The 18,056-nt window shown below is 35.3% G+C and overlaps 1 protein-coding gene across 1 annotated transcript in view; it reads right to left on the bottom strand.

The window, feature by feature from the left end:
- LOC150102641 (maltase A2-like) overlaps positions 1-18,056 on the bottom strand; it is a 146,764-nt gene that overhangs the window by 100,782 nt on the left and 27,926 nt on the right. Inside the window, exon 3 of the mRNA XM_090398623.1 lies at positions 8,446-8,588. Coding sequence (XP_090254749.1) covers positions 8,446-8,588 — 143 coding nt within the window. The remainder of the gene's footprint in view (positions 1-8,445; positions 8,589-18,056) is intronic.

Genomic DNA, 18,056 nt, shown 5'->3' with positions numbered 1-18,056 from the left:
AGGGTCAGTGAAACTAGATGATGGAAGGAATGGAGAACAGGAATCCATACTTTACAAACCAGCATGGGTTTGCTAAGGGAAGGCTGATGTTTCACCAACTTGTACCTATTTTACAATGTTACCACTGAGTTAGACAAGGAGAATGGATACACCATAATACTTTTGGATTTTGTTACAGATTTTGATAGAATATAACATGGAACTCTTGAAGAATACGGGATTTGATTATAAAATATTGGAAAAAAAGATGGCTGACTAACATATCAAAAAGTGGTATGGGGAATGCAAGTCTACAAGATTTAGGTTGACCAGTGGTATACCACAAGGATCAGTCCTTGGTCCACTGTTATGCAGGAATATTGGGAATGAGACACACACACACACACACACACACACACACACACACACACACACACACACACACACACACACACACACACACAGCTATTTGCTGATAATGCAAAGATAAGGTAATTAGGAATGCAGCTAATATGCAGTACTTACAGAACAATTTGGCTAGGCTAAAACTGTGAGCATGCGAAAATGGCTATCAGTTCAACATAAGTAAATGTAAAGTTGTGCACTTTGGTGTGATGAGATATCCCACATTACATAGTGGTGGGATTATGCTAGAAAAAACTGTTCAGGCTAGGGATCTTCGAGTTTTAGTAGATTATAGGAAGCTCAAGGACTGTACAGCAAAGATTGCAAACACAACTCACAGGATAACTGCAATGCCAAAACGAAGCTTGACATGTAAAGATAAGGAAGTCATTTTGCTTCTTTACAAGGCCTTGATATAACCTAACTTGGATTACTGTGTGCAGGTCTGGTTTCCATGGTAATGGAAACCAGGAGATGCAAAGGGAAGTGTTAAAGATGATATCAGGATTGCAGAATACATTATGAAGATAGATTGAGAATTTGTGGACTGCTGACAGTGCAAACAGGAGAAGAATGGGCAACATGATCGAGACTTACAAACTTCTGAGAGGGTCATACAGGATACCAACAGATGGAATTTTTCATATTATGGAGGATGGGGAGAGGACATCCATAGAAACTGAGGATGAATACAGTCAAGAAAGGAGTAACAGCTAGATTTTTTTCTTAGATTGGTGCGTGACTAGAATGGATTGCTATTGGAAGTGGTGAGTGCAGGTAGCGTGAGAATGAATACAAGAAAAGACATGACCGCTAGTGTGGGTGATATGTGACCTCCTTCAATGAGTTCCTAACCCCCGTTAGGTTACTCTTAATAATAATCATAATAGTATAATTCAGTGTATCAGTCTTGGCTTCACACGTGTATAATGAAATTATTATACACATGGTAAGATTATGAACTGAACTGAAAAACAAAAACCAAGTGAGGGTGCTAACTTTTCTGCACATTCCTTCAGTACCTATACTAGCATCCAATTCAACTGCTGTATTTGAGTCAACCTCTTAAAAGAGCTTTAATACTTTTAAATTATCTACCTCTATTCTCTCATGCAGTTTCTCCCCAGCATCCAGAGAGAATGGGTCTGAGCAATCTATATACTTTACTGAAGTGAAAGTAACTATTTCTTACATACCTGATTCCACCATCAACATTCACTAAGATTATTCTTCTATTGTCACTCTTACTTGCTACACAGCAATAAAATTCTCTTGAATTTTCTTTGACATGTTTGGCTAACCTCTTCATAATCTGATTTCATCTTACTTAGGCTACAACTCTCTGAGCCTGCTCTTTATAGTACTCCAGTTTTGAACATTCAAAATTATTCGAAAGTAAAAATTTTGTGTTTCCAGTCACTAGATGTGTCACTACCTTTTCGAGTGTTGCAACAACATGCACAGCTTAGAGGGAACACTGCCCTCTGCAATATTTTCTTTCCAGTACCTGCCTAATGATGCTACTTGTCCATTAACTCCTACCTGATTTATCCTCCAAATGCTAGATATACAGTCTCATACTTTCATCAAAACATCTCTTGACCTTATCTCCTGCCCTGCTAACAGCTTTAACTTGTAGATTCTTATGGCAAGGCACTGGTTTCAGGCTGGTTTTGAAGTTTCTAATAATCCCAAGCACTGAAGTCCCACATGTACCACTTTCTTATTCCACAAATGGTAATTACTAAATTACCATATATGAAAATGCACAATTACTCTTCTCAGTCAGCTGCAATGTGGCAACCTAGGGTATGACAAATTTTCTGAAGATATCACAGATCCCAGTACCCATAAACACTAAATCCTCTCTATTACATGCAGTTTCAGGTAATTATCTAATGTGTAATAATAATTACATGCCTTACACTCAAAAAAATAAATTTGCCAATGCACACCATTGCACATCTTCCTTTGCATCCAGTGCAAGTGGAAATATCATCTAAATAGTGATATTTCCACTTATATTGCATCTTTATTACAGGAACTAAATTCTGGATAATTTGAATGAACAGGTCAAGAATTCACAGAATTTTGTTTTACAAATTATAAAATCAAAAAACCACTGTAATAATAACTTATAAGAAAAGATACACCAGGTCTAACTGATTCAGACCTGATTTACTCTGCCTCCGACAACTGTTCTTTGGCCTATATGTAAAAGATAAATGGTTGGATGTCAAAGAATGCAATGAAGTCATCTGCTCACATAGTATTCTTAGGAGAAATAAAGGGCTGATTTTGTATTGTGTTTTGAAATTACTGATTAGATCCTGTGATTTAAGATCTCATTATTCCAACAATCACCAGTTATTTATGTTCAGACAGTTGATACTATATGTGACAATGAGATGGTATCTTCTCTTTTTGTTACTCAATGATTACAATTTTTTGCACCTCTTATTTTCTTTGGTTAACTGCTCTGTAAGATATAGTGAAAAATATTCATTAAAAAACAAAAAAGAAATCAGTTAACGCTTTTTTTTGTTCCCGTATAGCAGTAGGCGAGGCAGTTTTTAGTCCTATCTAAATTTTTGAAGACTGAGTAGGCATAGGCAGACCAATCTCCACTGGTAGCCAATCAGATATAGCTGGCACAAGGCTATCACTAATTAATCGGTACAGATTGGAGAAGGTGGCTAGCAAGTGCCATCATGCCATGGTTCCTAACCCTAACAGAATATTTTTCATGTCTGAAAAGAGTGTGGGGTTTGACGGCCAATTTTCTTGAGTTTAAGAGGCGAAAAAACCGAGTTTCTGGGAGAAAAATCCAGCTTGCCCGTGCCAGAGATTGACTAACTTGAGAACCGAAAAAAAAAAGCTTAGAAAAATTTCCTCTAGTCGGTGACCAGATTTGAATCACTAATTCCTTTTTTCGTGCAGTCAAGCACTAACAAAAAAAAAAAAGTTCCAGTTATCGTCGTCATACAGTTCACTCACTAGAGCAAAACTCACAAGGCTTATTTCTTTAGACTACTACTGCATGCTTATGAGAGTGGTCTGACAAGTTCTCGGCCTAACAATGAAAAAACGAATTTATGATTTCAAAGTTATTTTTATTTTCAACATAATCTCCCTCAAGACTAATACATTTATTCCAGCGATGCTCCAGTGCCATTATCCCATCCCTGTAGTGATTCTCAGTAAGATCTGCAAAATACCCCTCTACAGCTGCAATCGCCTCTTGATTCAAAGAAAAATGCTGACCAGCGAGGAAGAGTTTTAGTTTTGGGAAGAGATAGAAGTCAGAGGAAACCAAATCTGGGGAATAGGGTGGATGTTAAAACAATTCATAGTGCAAATCCCTTAATTTTCCCATTGCCAAAACACCTTTGTAGGCAGGTGCATTGTTCTGATGAAAGATTTTTTTCTTCTGCAATCCAGGTCTTTTCTCATGAATTTTTTCGTTTAGTCTTGTTAAAAGATCGGAATAATATTCCCCAGTTATTGTTTTACCCTTTTCAAGAAAATTAATAAACACAATGCCTTTAACATCCCAAAACACCGATGCCATGACCTTTCCTGCTGATGGAACCAACTTTGTCTTCTTTGGCACTGAACCAGCTTCTGTCCATTGTTTTGACTGCTGTTTGGATTCTGGTATGTAATGGTGAATCCAAGTCTCATCCATAGTAATAAATCGACACACGAAATCAGTTTTATTCTTGTTAAAATGCTCAAAGCACTGTTCAGATTTTCATGTGAGTGCATTTTTGATCTTCTGTGAGCAAGCATGGAACCCATGCTTGCACAAAGCTTTTTCTTTTGCAATTCTTCATGCAAAATATATCCTGCACGTTCTTTTGAAATGTCTATAGTCTCGGAAATTTCACGCACTTTGACTTGCCAGTCATCCAATACCATATCATGCACTTGATCAATGATTTCTGGTGTTGTTACACCTTTTTGATGTCCTTCACATGAATCATCTTCAAGGCTGGTATGGCCGCGTTTAAACTCGACAGCCCATTTCTGGATTGTCGAAAACTAAGGAGAAGAGTGCCCATAAGCTTTCATGAACTTCGAATGAATTTCTTTTGCTGTTAAACTTTTTTTTTTTTTTTTACAAAGAATTTTATAACCGCACGATACTCAATTTTATCCATTTTGCTTCAGACAGCCGTATAAAACAAACTACTTGATAGAATGGCTTGCAATTTCACATGGCTACCAATAGTATTGCCATCTATAGTCGAGGCCGAGAACTTTTCAGACCACCCTCGTATGAGACGGTTAAGTACTTTGCTATAATGAGCAAATGAGTGAACTTATTAGTGGTGTTTGCTATAGTAAGTCTGCTGCATGTTAATTTGTCCTGAAAACAATTTCTTTATGGATTTACAATTGAGAGATACACATTCATTAGAGAAAACTCAAATACAAATTGATTCTCTTTAACATCTCACATTTTCAAACAAATGTAGACATAATTTGATTATTGCTAAGTTTCTACAAAATTAAAGGGCATAAAATACTAGATCTCAGGTTATAAAAAAAAAAAAAAAAAAAAAAAGCAAATCAAAACAATATATCTATGATTTCCATTGCTTTGTAAGTAATACAATAAAGAAAGACAGGAAATTTCATATATATATTCATTATCAAAGAACAGAATCAATCTGTAAAGATCAGATAATAAAAAAGTTTACCATCTTATACAAGATAAATTAAAATTGCACTGCCAAGCAAGAAATGAATATGAACCTCAAAAAACCTATTTTATCCAAAAGTTTTACCAAAATTAGCTAAAATTCTCAAATTTAAACTCTGCACTTCTTTTACTCTTTCCAAATTCCCTACTTGGAACACCTAAACCAAAACATGATAGCCTGAAGTATCCAAGAGTTTATCATCTTTGATGTAACTGCAATGTGCCCTATTTTGGTCAGACATGGCAGAACTAGAGCACTATCTGATCACATTCTTAAATTCTGCTTACCCTGCAAATCAGAAAATATATATTTAGATGGTACAATGAATTAGAGAGAAGAATTGTGGAATCAAACAGAAATTGTCCTTAATCTGGTCCATCTTAGTACTAACCTTAGCTATAAACTATCCGATTGTCACTCTTCAGCTATCCAGCTTCGGCATTCACAAGATGCCCAACAATAACTATGGCTTGTTGGGCATTCTCCAGAATGCCTTCAAATGTGTGTGTGTGTGTGTGGCTCATCCACCAAATAGCAATATCACCGATATTACATTTATTCCCATTAAAGACTCCCCCTAATTGTTTCCTAAAAGTAAATACAATATACTAATGTTTCATGAAGAAGGCACTTTTCGATGCATAAACATTGCATCATATTCCCTTTGAAAAGATGTACAGAGGGCACAGCAAGTCAAATTCTTAGCGTTATAGTAGTTTTAAACCACTCGGTGAGGCAGGGTGAGCTTTGAGATAGTAGCACCCAGAGAATGTGATTGGTTATTGTGTCAGCCAATCCAATTGAACATGGTCATTTGTTATGAGATGCCGTTTTTGTTTTCTGGGTTTCATCTGTTTTGCATGCATGCAGTGTGAACCGATGTGGTAGGCAAGTTTGGAGGTATAAAAGTCTTACAGTGGCTGCACTGCATAGTTCAGAAGGCCTGGACAGAGGGATGAATTCCAGATGATTGGAATAGAGCTCTCATAGTACCCATATATAAAAAAGGAAATAAAACTGAATGTTAGAATTACAGAAGTATTCCTGGTAAGATATATGCAAGTATACTTGAGGGAGAGTTGAGAAGGATTGTTGAAAAGAAGCTTGGTGAAGAACAAGCTGGATTAAGGCCAAATAGAAGCTGTCAGGATCAGATTTTCACTTTATGACAGATAGTTGAGAAATCATGGGAATATAACAAAGATCTGTATTTAAGTTTTGTAGATCTGGAAAAGGCATATGACAGGGTGCCAAGAGATATTAATTAATTAATATATACACTATATATATTAATACACCATAGGCTAATAAATGACCATGTCAATATTTTACTTAGTCATCAAGGCATCTTCATGAGCACAAAGATTACAACTAACCACACAGTTGGGCTTGGGGGATTGGTAGTGTTCTGTTAAATTTATAAGAGGGGAAAGCCATTAGCTAAAAAACGTTTTATGGGCATGATTGACCTTTGTGGATAGACTAGTGTGATCCAAGCAAGTGGTTTTAGCTTAAATAAGCTAAGGTTTTGATAACACCATACTGATGGAAGGGAGTGATGATATGACAGGTAATATATGTTCCTTCCAGTACAGGTAAGTTTGCTGTAGACAGGAAAAGGATAAGGATCCATTGAGTAGTTAGTGACCAGAATGTCAAAGAAGGGCAGACAACTATTGTTCTCCTTTCTAACAGTAAAATGGATCCTTGGGTGTTGAAGTGTGTAAAAACATCTGCAATGCATCCCTGTCAAGAGGCCAAATGGAGAACACGAAGCATTTTCCTGGCCGTTCTGGAGTAGCAGACCATGCCACGGATATGAAGCACCTAATTCAACGGGGGGGGGGGGTGCTTCCCTTATACACAAGGACAGATACAAATTAGAGAGAGATTATTTTTAGAAGATGCCACAGCATTACAGCATTCACCAAATCTGAACAAATTCAACTGCCTGACACTTTACCTAAAATATGGGAAATTGTTGAGACCTTCAGTGATTTTCTAACATCACTGCTCACATAAAAAGTGCCAGTTAGGACTATAGGATCCTTGCTGCTTTTCATCCTCTGTGTTTGCCTTCCTGCTGGTGTCTGCATGCACATGCTTAGTTGTAATCCTTGTGCCCAAGAATATGTGGTGATCAAGGAGAAATATTACTATAGTAATTTATTATCTAAATAAAGTTAGTAATTATTATTTCTAGATGTGTGTCTGATCAGTTAAATTTCAACATGAGCAATAAATTTACAACTATTTAAACATAGTCAAGAAGATTTAATAATTTCTTCACATCAAAAAGTAAATTTATCATTGAGTTGGAAAGCAGCAGACTATCTTTTGAGATGCTATGATACACAAAAACTAGGTGATACCAATCTAAAAATATAGAGTTTATTAATCTATACTAGTTATCTTTATAAAAATCTTTTCACCATCTTCGCTGAAAAACAGAGTAGCATTCTACAAAAGGAAAGAAGAATTTGACCTAGGATTTAATCTATTTATCTAAAATGGCTACTTTAAGTTATTACATAAACACCTCCTTTCCTTCATATTTACAGTTGATCAGCATTCATTATTAAAAAATTATGGAAACGACCGCTGTGTTATAGTAAAACTTCAGTTTAATATAAACCAAAATAATCACTTGATGTTTCGACCTTCATATCAATATCGACCAAATTACTGTGAATTCAGCATACCATGTAGATTGTAATGTAGTTATTGTTTCCTTGTATATATGAATATGCACCATATGATGACCTCAATATGAAGGTTGAAATGTCGAATGATTATTTTAGTTTATATTAAATTGAAGTTTTATTATAACACGATAGTTGTTTCCATAATTTTTTAATAATGATAAAGAAACACACTGCCTCATTCAAATATAAATATTACACAAAGCTTTGATCTCTTGACCATTCATGGTATTTCCACTTGCACATCTTGAGAGGAAAAAAAAAAAATTATATATATATATATATATATATAATATATGCCGGCCTGGTTGGCCGAGTGATTAGCATATCTGCTCTCTAGCCAAAGAAGTCGCACGTTCAAATCCCACATAGGCATGGATGTTTGTGATTGTCTTCCACTTCATACATTCATTCACCCAAGTATAGATACACTCACCAATATGGACTGGGTCACCATGGGAGTAGTAGACCCAAAATTTCCTCAATGGGAGAGGCCTTCACCCCGCAGTGGGTAGAAAAATAGGCTGTTCATCATCATCTATATATACACGTATGTGTGTGTGTGTAGAACAATAGTTAATTAGAAAAGTTTAATTTCCGTAAAAATAGAAATATCTAAAAGATTACTGATGTACGTCAACTTCTCTTACCCAGTTATTTGGTGGATTGTCTTTTGTTCCATTTACCCAGATATAATAATTTTTGTAGGGTTCTTCACCATTCTCACTAGCCACAAACCAAGGGTGTTCATTACTTGAGTGATTGGGCACAAAATCTATCACTAAATGTATATCTGCAACACAAAAGGTATATTATTCAATTTCTAAGTGTTACATCAGGAGAAAACAAACAAAAACATTTTGACAGTTTTAAATATTTAGCACTCTGTTGCTATTGTGATTCTTGTAGGAATCAGATAATCTAATTGATATATCTTAAAAAACTACTTTTACTAATATTTCATTCAAATCAAACTGGCAGCATAAGGGAAATAATTCACTGCATATAGATATGTGAATGCACACAGAATGTAGTAAGAAAGACATATAAGTAAAGAAAAGCAAAACCTAAAGGAAGTCATAGTGTAGAGCACAGTTGGGTATGCTGCTGGTCTGAGGAGTGTTTTCTAAATATATGGTAATATCATGAAGCAAAATCTGTTGAGGTTAGGATAATTTTCTCAGGGCAGATGATGATTTATGAAGGTGTCTTGTTCCAACTAATTCTGTTATGAACATCCACAGTATGATTAACTTTGTAAATAGTCTTGACAATTGTTTATCTTAAGTTTCATGGTATTAAACAATGTCAAAATAAATACGATATTTACATATATATATTAACAAACTAGTGATTATTTTGCTGGATTTTAAACTGAGCATAAATCTACAGAGCATAAATAATTTGCAACAACATATGGCAATTTGTGATGGAAACAATTCAAATTATACAGAAAAACTTGTGAGTGAGCAATGGCTTAGTTTTGATGAAGCCCTTTGGGTGGAAACACTTGGGAGGTTAAGAGAATATTTAATTATATGCATCTGTAATTATTGTCAGTTTCTTACATCTTATCCTGTTTGAAAGGCTGTCTAAAGTGTGGCCTACCAGTCCTCCTGACATGCGATAAAGATAGCAGAAAATTGATTTCTTGTGTTATTCAAAGTGAATCAAATCCAGGAATTCCCTATAATTGTAACTAGCCTACTAAGGACAAAGAGGAAGATTTGTTAACATCTAACTTGGCAAACACAAGAAATACATTCACTACTATCTTCATGATAAGTCAAGCCTCTCCACTTCATACAAAATGAAATGGATGAAAATTAATGTGCCACAAAGAAGTCATTACAAGTCAGAAACTAGACTATTTTTGAGTCAGTAACAGCAACACCGTCCTAACCTCAACAACCATAGATGCATTAATTTAATTAAATTTGGGACAGTCATTTTATGATCAAGTGACCCAACAACTGTTAAAACTTCTATTTATAAATGTTGGAGGAGGGAGGGGGTTAGACTTTACTTCTTTTATCGGTTGCAATTTAACTGTTTCAAACAATTCAAATGGATGGATGATGCTAGTTTAATCCCATCAAAATATCAATTAGTTAATAAACATTTTATTTTGTTTTGGTGTTGAATATTATGAAACTCAGCTAGACCTGAGTAGCCACAGCAGTATGGATGCAATCTTTTGTTCTGCAACTGTGAAACATCTAAGGGTTGGGAATTGAACCTTTATGGTCTACTGCCTGCCTGAATAGCTTAGTTGACAGAAGCCACTGCTACAAACTGAGCTACCAAAATATTCCAACTGAAATCCAACATAAAGGGATGTGGGTTTGAATTCCACATGAGGTATTGATTTTTGTAAAAGCCTTGCTTCGGACAAGCTCATAGAGCTGCTTGAGTTATAAGGCTTATATTTTAAGGTAGCGATGAGGTTGGATTCTTAAAAAAAAAAAATTTTTTTGCCACCTCAAAGGTTCTTAGAAATATGAATTTTCTTCATACTAAAGAAAATTCATATGCCATGAATTATGAAATTTTCTTTAAGTTGAAGGTAAGGGCAACGAAAGCCACTGCCAAAGAAGTTTCGCACATGTAACTGAGATCAGCAGTGAGGGTATGATTATTAACAGAACAGCTGATATTTATCCTTTTCACTAAACTTTTGTTGATGGATGTAACTTCCTCTGTAGACTATATAAATTAAGGCCTGTTAGGTTGATATAATAAGCTGTCAAAAGAAGGGCTGATTTTCATCGCTTTATTTTTCTAATGTGAAGTGGAGAATGCTGTTAATTTAGATGTGCTAATAAGTCAGGCAAACTTATGTATCATAACCAAATGACAAGTGCAAGTCTGTACAGACCAATGCTTTCCTTCAAAAATAAAAGCAGCTTTTAGATTACTACTGAAGCAAAAAATAAAGCCTACATTAACGAAAAAGGATATGATGACCAAGTCTCAACAGAATAATTGATCCACTAGTCAGAGTCAATAATCTTGACCAAATATGGATACAAAACCCAAAAACAACAAAAGATAGAATCAAAACATCAAAATTTTAACATGGTACATCAGAGGAACAACACATAAAGATGAAAAATCTAAGCAAATCCTAAAACAGCATGATATAAAAAAAAAACAAAAAGCAGGACTAAAGAACTAAATGATTGCATTCAAATATACAGTGGAGTAAAGAAATCTGAAAGAACAAAAAGGTAAGAACCATGCTAAAGTGTCAAAAAATAAAATAATTAGCTATACTGTATTTACTCGAATATAACTCGCCCTCGCATATATCTCACACCCCTGATTTTACTTTATAAAAAAGAAATTAAAAAGTTTCACATATACCTCACACACAAAAAGTTTAAAACTTTAAGAAATGTATAATGATGTTGTTATGGCAGTTTTAGATATTTTGGAATTCTGTTGAAGAGAATCAGCATTTCAACTCAACAATCATCGGCTTGCCTTTGTCATTGAGTCGCATGATCTTTTGTTAATACAGCACCAATCATATGCATAGAAATAGAAGCAACCGTAGAGGAAATGTGGGCATGAGAGCATTGACTTCTACTCGATCTTGGATTGCGCAGGGGTGGAGTGGTGAATTAGGTGAGGTTTAGGTTCTACACAGAGTGGATGGCAGCCGACAGCTACATCCTGAATCTGGCAGGGATCTGCTGTGCAACTGGATTTTGAGAGCTTGGGACATGATTTTGCTAGAAATTTTGCCAAGAGTTTTTTTTAAAAAAAAAACTGGCATCTATAATGCCCTAGATGGAAGTGAAGATGACTGTTTGTTTTAATTTAATTACAGAAGAACTGTTGCTAAAGATTCAAAATATATAGTGTGATGAAGGTGAGCGGCTGATCGTGTATGTAAATAACGTTGATAAATAAAATTTTAATGCATTTTATAAATAATGTGAGCAATTATAATGAATACTGAGGATTTAATTATAAACGTAAATTTAGTAGTTTTTTTTCCTGAAATACTTTAGTTTCCGAAAATCCCCACATATATCTTGCACCATGATTTTTTAACTTTAATTCTGGGGAAAAATGCACGAGTTATATTTGAGTAAATACTGGAACGACAAAATAATAGAAGAAAAGTTAATTCAGAAGAAAACAATATTAAGTTGCCCCTTAGATTGAACAATCAATAGAATTTTACAAATAACTTCAACAGTTAATTAACAACAGAAATAAAAATGACTACATACTTATATTAAGTGATCTAAATGCATGAACATGTAAAACCAATAAAAGAATACGAAATAATGGGAAACTACTTCAAAATAAGAATGGACTAAAATTAATAGACTTTGCCCTATATAATCATTTACAAACAGCAAATTCCTTTTATAGGCATAAAAAAATACACAAGCACTTAGGAAGAAAGAGGCCTTAAATCTATAACTGATTATATAATAGAAAATAAAACATAAGAAAACAATAAAAGAAATGAGAGTTTACAAAAACTTAAATTATTATCCAGATTATTATGCAGTTATTGGAAACATGTTAATACCTCCTAAACATATCCACACAATTCCTTGTGAGAAAATTCGTCGCAGAGAATATTCTTCACAGGGAAAATTTGTCAGGAGAAAATTAAATAATATTGTAATGTTACACATGTGAAAAAAGAATGCAAAACAAGACTTATTTTAGAAGATATGATTTCTTTCTGTATTATTTAATTAGATTTTATTTACTTTTTTAATAATATTTTTATTCTGTATAAAGTAAAATTAATATTTTGTATTTTATTGATAAGTGAGTTTCCTATTTTGTTTATTTCTTAAGCCTTTAATTTTTTTTCTTAGATATGGCACTCAATAGATGGGATAGTAATATAGTACTGAAGTGTGATAGGGTAGTTAGGGAGTAGAAGCACCAAATTAAAGAATTTTTTTTATTTTTGTAACCTTTCACCAGATTTTTTTTTTTTTTTACTGAACTAATGCAGAAGATGAAGTGCTTACAGCAACGGTTCTCAACCCTATGTCCACAGGCGCATTTGTACCTGCAGAGCTATTTGCATGTGCACACTGTCAATTATTAAATAAGGAAAAAATAAGTCTCCCAAAGTGAAATACATAATTCTCACAAGAGAATTAATTATGTAATAATTAATTTAGTAACAATTCCAAGTACAGATATTTCTGATTAGTTTATTTTTGAACTGTTTACAAGATAATTAACTATATATTTCACTTTAGGAGCATGCACTTATACATGTTTTTCAGTTTTAATTTGATTTCTTAAAAAATATTTATAGAAATAAATAAGGGAAATATCAATCAAGAATTTCAATTTCTTCTTTTTGTAAAATGAATTTTCCCAGTGAAAATTCGTAATGGATTTTCCTGCGATAAGGTTTACCTCAAGCTGATTTACACCATGGACGCATTTACACCCTCTGTCCAAAAAGAAACTGAACTTTTCGAAAATAGAAGAAACTAGTGGCGCCACCTGTTATCTTTTTGTTGTCAAAAGCAGCAACCTTCATTAGTGTTGTGTCAACTGTTTATGACATTTGTTTCATTAGAAGCCGAGTTATAGTGACAGTGTGTTTTGACGAACAGTCGGAAAATAAGTTTCAAACAGAGAGCTGAAATTTTACCAAAATGCATCAAATAGCATACGGTGATGAATGTTTATCCCATACTCAAGTTTACGAGTGGTTTAAGCGATTTCAAAGTGGTCGTGAGATGCTTGAGGACGATGAAAAGCCAGGCCGTCCAAAAACTGGGCTGAGCAAAGTTAACATCCAAAAAGTGCATGATTTCATCAAAGAAAACCCGAAATCGTCTGTGAGATTGATTGAAGATGAATTGGGGATTCCAAAATTAACTGTGCACAACATTTTGATAGAGTTTGGGCCTTCGTAAATTGAATTCGCGATTTGTTTCCCACAAGTTGACCAACGACCAAAAAATGTATCGAACTGAACACTGCAAGGACCTCATTAAAACCGCTCGTAGGGAACTCAAACTTCCCTGAAACAATCGTTACTGGTAACGAAACGTGGTGTTTTGAGTATGAGCCCGAAACAAAGCACCAGAGTGCTGAGTGGAGACCACCAGAAGAGGGGGCTCTGAAAACAAGTCGCTTGGAGAAGTCAAAAGTAAAGACAATGCCGATTAATTTCTACAGTTCCAAGGGCATTATCCACAAAGAATTCCTTCCGCCTGGCCAAACGGTCAATGGGGAGTTTTATCTGGAAGTTTTGAAGCGATTGATAGCGGGAATTTATTGCGTATGGCATGAATATTGTGATGCAAGCAGCTAGTCCCTTTTGGACGATAATGCACCATCTCATCATTCGAACATTCTGAGACAGTTTTTGAGCAAAAAACCAAGTTTGTGTGTTGGATCACTCCCCATATTCACCTGATTTAGCACCCTGTGACTTCTTTCTCTTCCCCCGACTTCATTTGTCGATGAAAGGAAAGCGATACGATACTGGCAGCAAAGACCACGTTGTCCAGCGATTTGAATTTGCAGGATATTATTCAGTGCAGTGTATGCAGAATGTATGGTTTGAGAAAATTAAAGAATGTGTGGAAGTCGAAACTGGAGAGAGAATATGTATCAAGTATTTTAAAAGTGAGTGTCTGTTAGGTGACGAGAACGTAACAAATACTGACAATAAGATGGAAAATGATGTTAATAATATTGAACAAAATGGATATGAATAAAGAAGTACTGCGCTTAAATGTTATCCTCCATAGGACAAAGCGCGAAACCGAAAAACTGCAGAAGCGGCAAGAGTTAAGCAGGGCTGAAAAAAGAAAGAAGCAGGTGATCTGAAAGAATAATAAAGACCAACCAAATAAACAAGAAAAACAAGTAAAGGAGAAAATTATGTATGGGGACTCGATAATCGGGGAGTACTTAATGAAAGTATTTCAAAATAGTGTTTCCTGGTTGCAAAAATTCATGATATTAGCCACACCATCCGAATGCAAAAAGTGGAAGGAAATGATTGTCTTGGTTGGTACTAATAACTGGAGAGGCAAGAAGTATTCTATAAAGGAGTTGTTAGAAGAAGCAAAACTGAAGAGAGAGAAAGTGAAGACTGTAAGTGTTCTACCACACTATGATAGAGGCAAACCAAGGAGGAGGGCAATGATAGCCAATGAGTCTATACATAGATTGTGCAAAAGAAATTATGTAGAAGTGTGGATCTGTGGTCTCTGTTTGATTGAAAGAAGGATTTGTACAATGCAGATGCACTGCATCTGTATATTAGAAGTTTTTCCACTTGGTCATACTATAAATTAAAGATACCAAGAAATTATATACTTGGTATAATCCTTCATCCAAGTGTAAGCAAACAAAGTTTGCACCTGAAATATAATCACGACTGGGGCAACTCGTATACAGATGCTAATGACTTCACATCACTTGCCTTAGTATCCCATAATGCAAAGCATGTATCCTTATGGGTATGTATAATGCTATAGAAAGTATAATGCTATATATAGTTTCTTGGTATCTTTAATTTATAGTATAACCAAGTGGAAAAACTTCCAACAACTATCTCTAATCCAGAGTATTTTAATAATGATGATATCTTTTGGCTACTCGTACATGAAAATATGACTTCGGCATTACTTCAATCTTAGCATCACCTCTGGGTCTGGCTACCACTAATGAGACCTCACTAAAGGTCGAAACCGGTCTGGGTAGTGACCCTTCCCATAATGCATAGCATTATACATATCTGTAAGGATACGTGCTTTGCATTATGGGATACTAAGGCAAGCAATGTGAAGTCACTAGCATCTATATATGAGTTGCCCCAGTCCTGATTATAAGCAAACAAAGGTGCAAACTTTGTTTGCTTATACTTGGATAAAGGATTAAACCAAGTATATAATTTCTTGGTATCTTTAATTTACATCTGAATGGTTTTGGTATTAGATGGCTGGAAAGAGCTTTGTTCACCGAGCATGCTGAAGCAAATTCAGGGAAACTTAAGCAATTAGGGTGGAAGCATGTGAGTTTGTGTAAAGAAGGCACCCATGAAGAATGTGAAGATGAGAATGACCAACTGAGGAATCTAGTCTCTCAAGCAAAAATATTAAATAGGATAGTCAATTCAGAAAGTAAAAGTGGGTGGGGACTAAAGGGATGCTGCAGTTTCTATATGCTAATGTCAGAAACAAGGAGATGTTTTTAGTATTGGTTAGTGCAACCTGGCCAAAATTTATAGGTATTAGTGAGACTTGACTAACAGCAGATGATGTAGTTACAAGGATTGAATGTGAAGGGTATAGAATTTTCAGGGAAGATAGAAAAGATAGGATGAGGGAGAGGAGTATGGCAGATGAATTGCAGCCAAAAAGAATAGGGGAAAGGAAGGAGTGTGGCTGTTGATTTGAAGCAATCTGGTGTGAGAGTAAGACAAAATATACAGTTGGTTGTTGCTATATGCCAGGGTATTCCACAGATGATCTGGAAGATACGCATCACCAAACTAGTACAATGAGTACAGGTCGAGTGATTATTTTGGGGGACTTCAGCTATGGAGATATAGACTGCAAGGAAGAAAGATTGCATGGCAAGAAGGAAACAGAATTTATACACCTGTTAAGGGATAATAACTTACGGCAGAATGTGATGGAAAGGACTAGGAGTGGGAGTGTATTGTACCTGGTCATAGGATCAGAAGAGTTATCCATAACCAAATCGACAACATTGCCTCCAATTTGTGAAAGTGGCCATGCGGTCTTGAATTGGAAAATTATAAAACATGAGGAATATTCTATCAAGAACGGGTATTTGTGGAACTACAAGACAGGCGATTATGACATGCTTAGGAAGAAGCTTAAATCTGTACCATGGCATAAAACACTGCAGGGTAAGGATGTTAGTAATGGGATATAGTTAAAGGTCATCTAGAGAAGGGTTTCCCAGATTGTGTTTTGCGGAACACTGGTGTTCCGTGAAAAATTATCAAAATTAATATGAGCCTGGAATGATTTTAAATGCTGCGACTCTAACCAAGGTATTCCGTTAAAATTTCAGGAATTTGTGAAGTGTTCCATCGTAGAAAAAATTGGGGAAATGCTCATCTAGAGGAAGCAGTATTAAATTGTATACCTCAGGTAAGGAGGGTTAATCTGATAGGAGTTAGATGGATTAGTAATATCATTAAGCACAAACTGCAGAAGAAGAAAATGCTGTGGAAAGTGTATAAAGAGAAAGGTGACTAGCAAATTCATGAACAGTACAAGGCTCAGACAATAAAGGTGACAAGTATGGCAAAATCAGATTATGAGAAAAATTTAGCCAAGCTGACCAAAGGAAATCCCAAAGAGATCTTTCGTTATGTGGCAAGTAAGAGGAAGAATGACTATGGAAGATTAACCTGATGGTCACGAGGAGACTAAAATAGTTGAGTTACTAAGTGACCACTTTGCAAGCATATATCTTCCTAGTGATGTTACTGCTTTGACCTATGTGACAGACACTAATGTGGAAACAGAGGTGAATAAACTGGGAAGTCCTTATGATATTGCAGAATCTCAATGCAAATACAGCTGTGGGATTAGATGGGATATCAGCTAGGGTTTTGCAAGAATGTGCAAGAGAACTGGCAATGCCTTTGACTAAGCTGTTTAATTTAAGTCTTAGCTCTGGTAGAGTTCCAAGGGATTGGAAAGAGGGCAAAATTATTCCTTTGCATAAGGGAGGGTCTAAGACTACAGTAGCAAATTATAGACTAATCAGTATCTTGGGCATGATGGTAAAAATATCAGAAAAATTGGTAAAACAGAGAATTCATGAATGGATAGATAAAAATATGATATTGTATGAGGGTGAACATGGCTTTGTGAAGGGTCAGTCATGTCTAACTTTTATAATAGAGTAATTGATAGAGTTGGATAAAGAAAATGGCTATACGATGATTCTGCAAAGGCATTTGACAGAATATCACATGAATACTGTTACACAAATTAGAACAAACGGGGATGGATATGACAGTGGTTAAGTAGATAAGAAGATGGTGGACATATCAAAAAGTAGTATATGGAGGTGCAGAATCTAGTCAAAAACAGGTGACTAGTGGTGTACCACAAGGACCATTGCTGTTTAATTTATACATAAATGATATAGGAAATAACATGTACAATGTGTGTGTGTGTGTGTGTGTGTGTGTGTGTGTGTGTGTGTGTGTGTGTGTGTGTGTATTCCTGAAGATTACTGCAGGAGGTCTATATTC

This window comes from Typopeltis vanoorti, chromosome 10 (assembly GCF_054136105.1).
Source record: "Typopeltis vanoorti isolate ZY-2024b chromosome 10, IOZ_Tvanoo_1.0, whole genome shotgun sequence".
Classification (NCBI taxonomy): Eukaryota; Metazoa; Arthropoda; class Arachnida; order Uropygi; family Thelyphonidae; genus Typopeltis; species Typopeltis vanoorti.
This window is presented reverse-complemented; position numbering and strand designations above follow the sequence as displayed.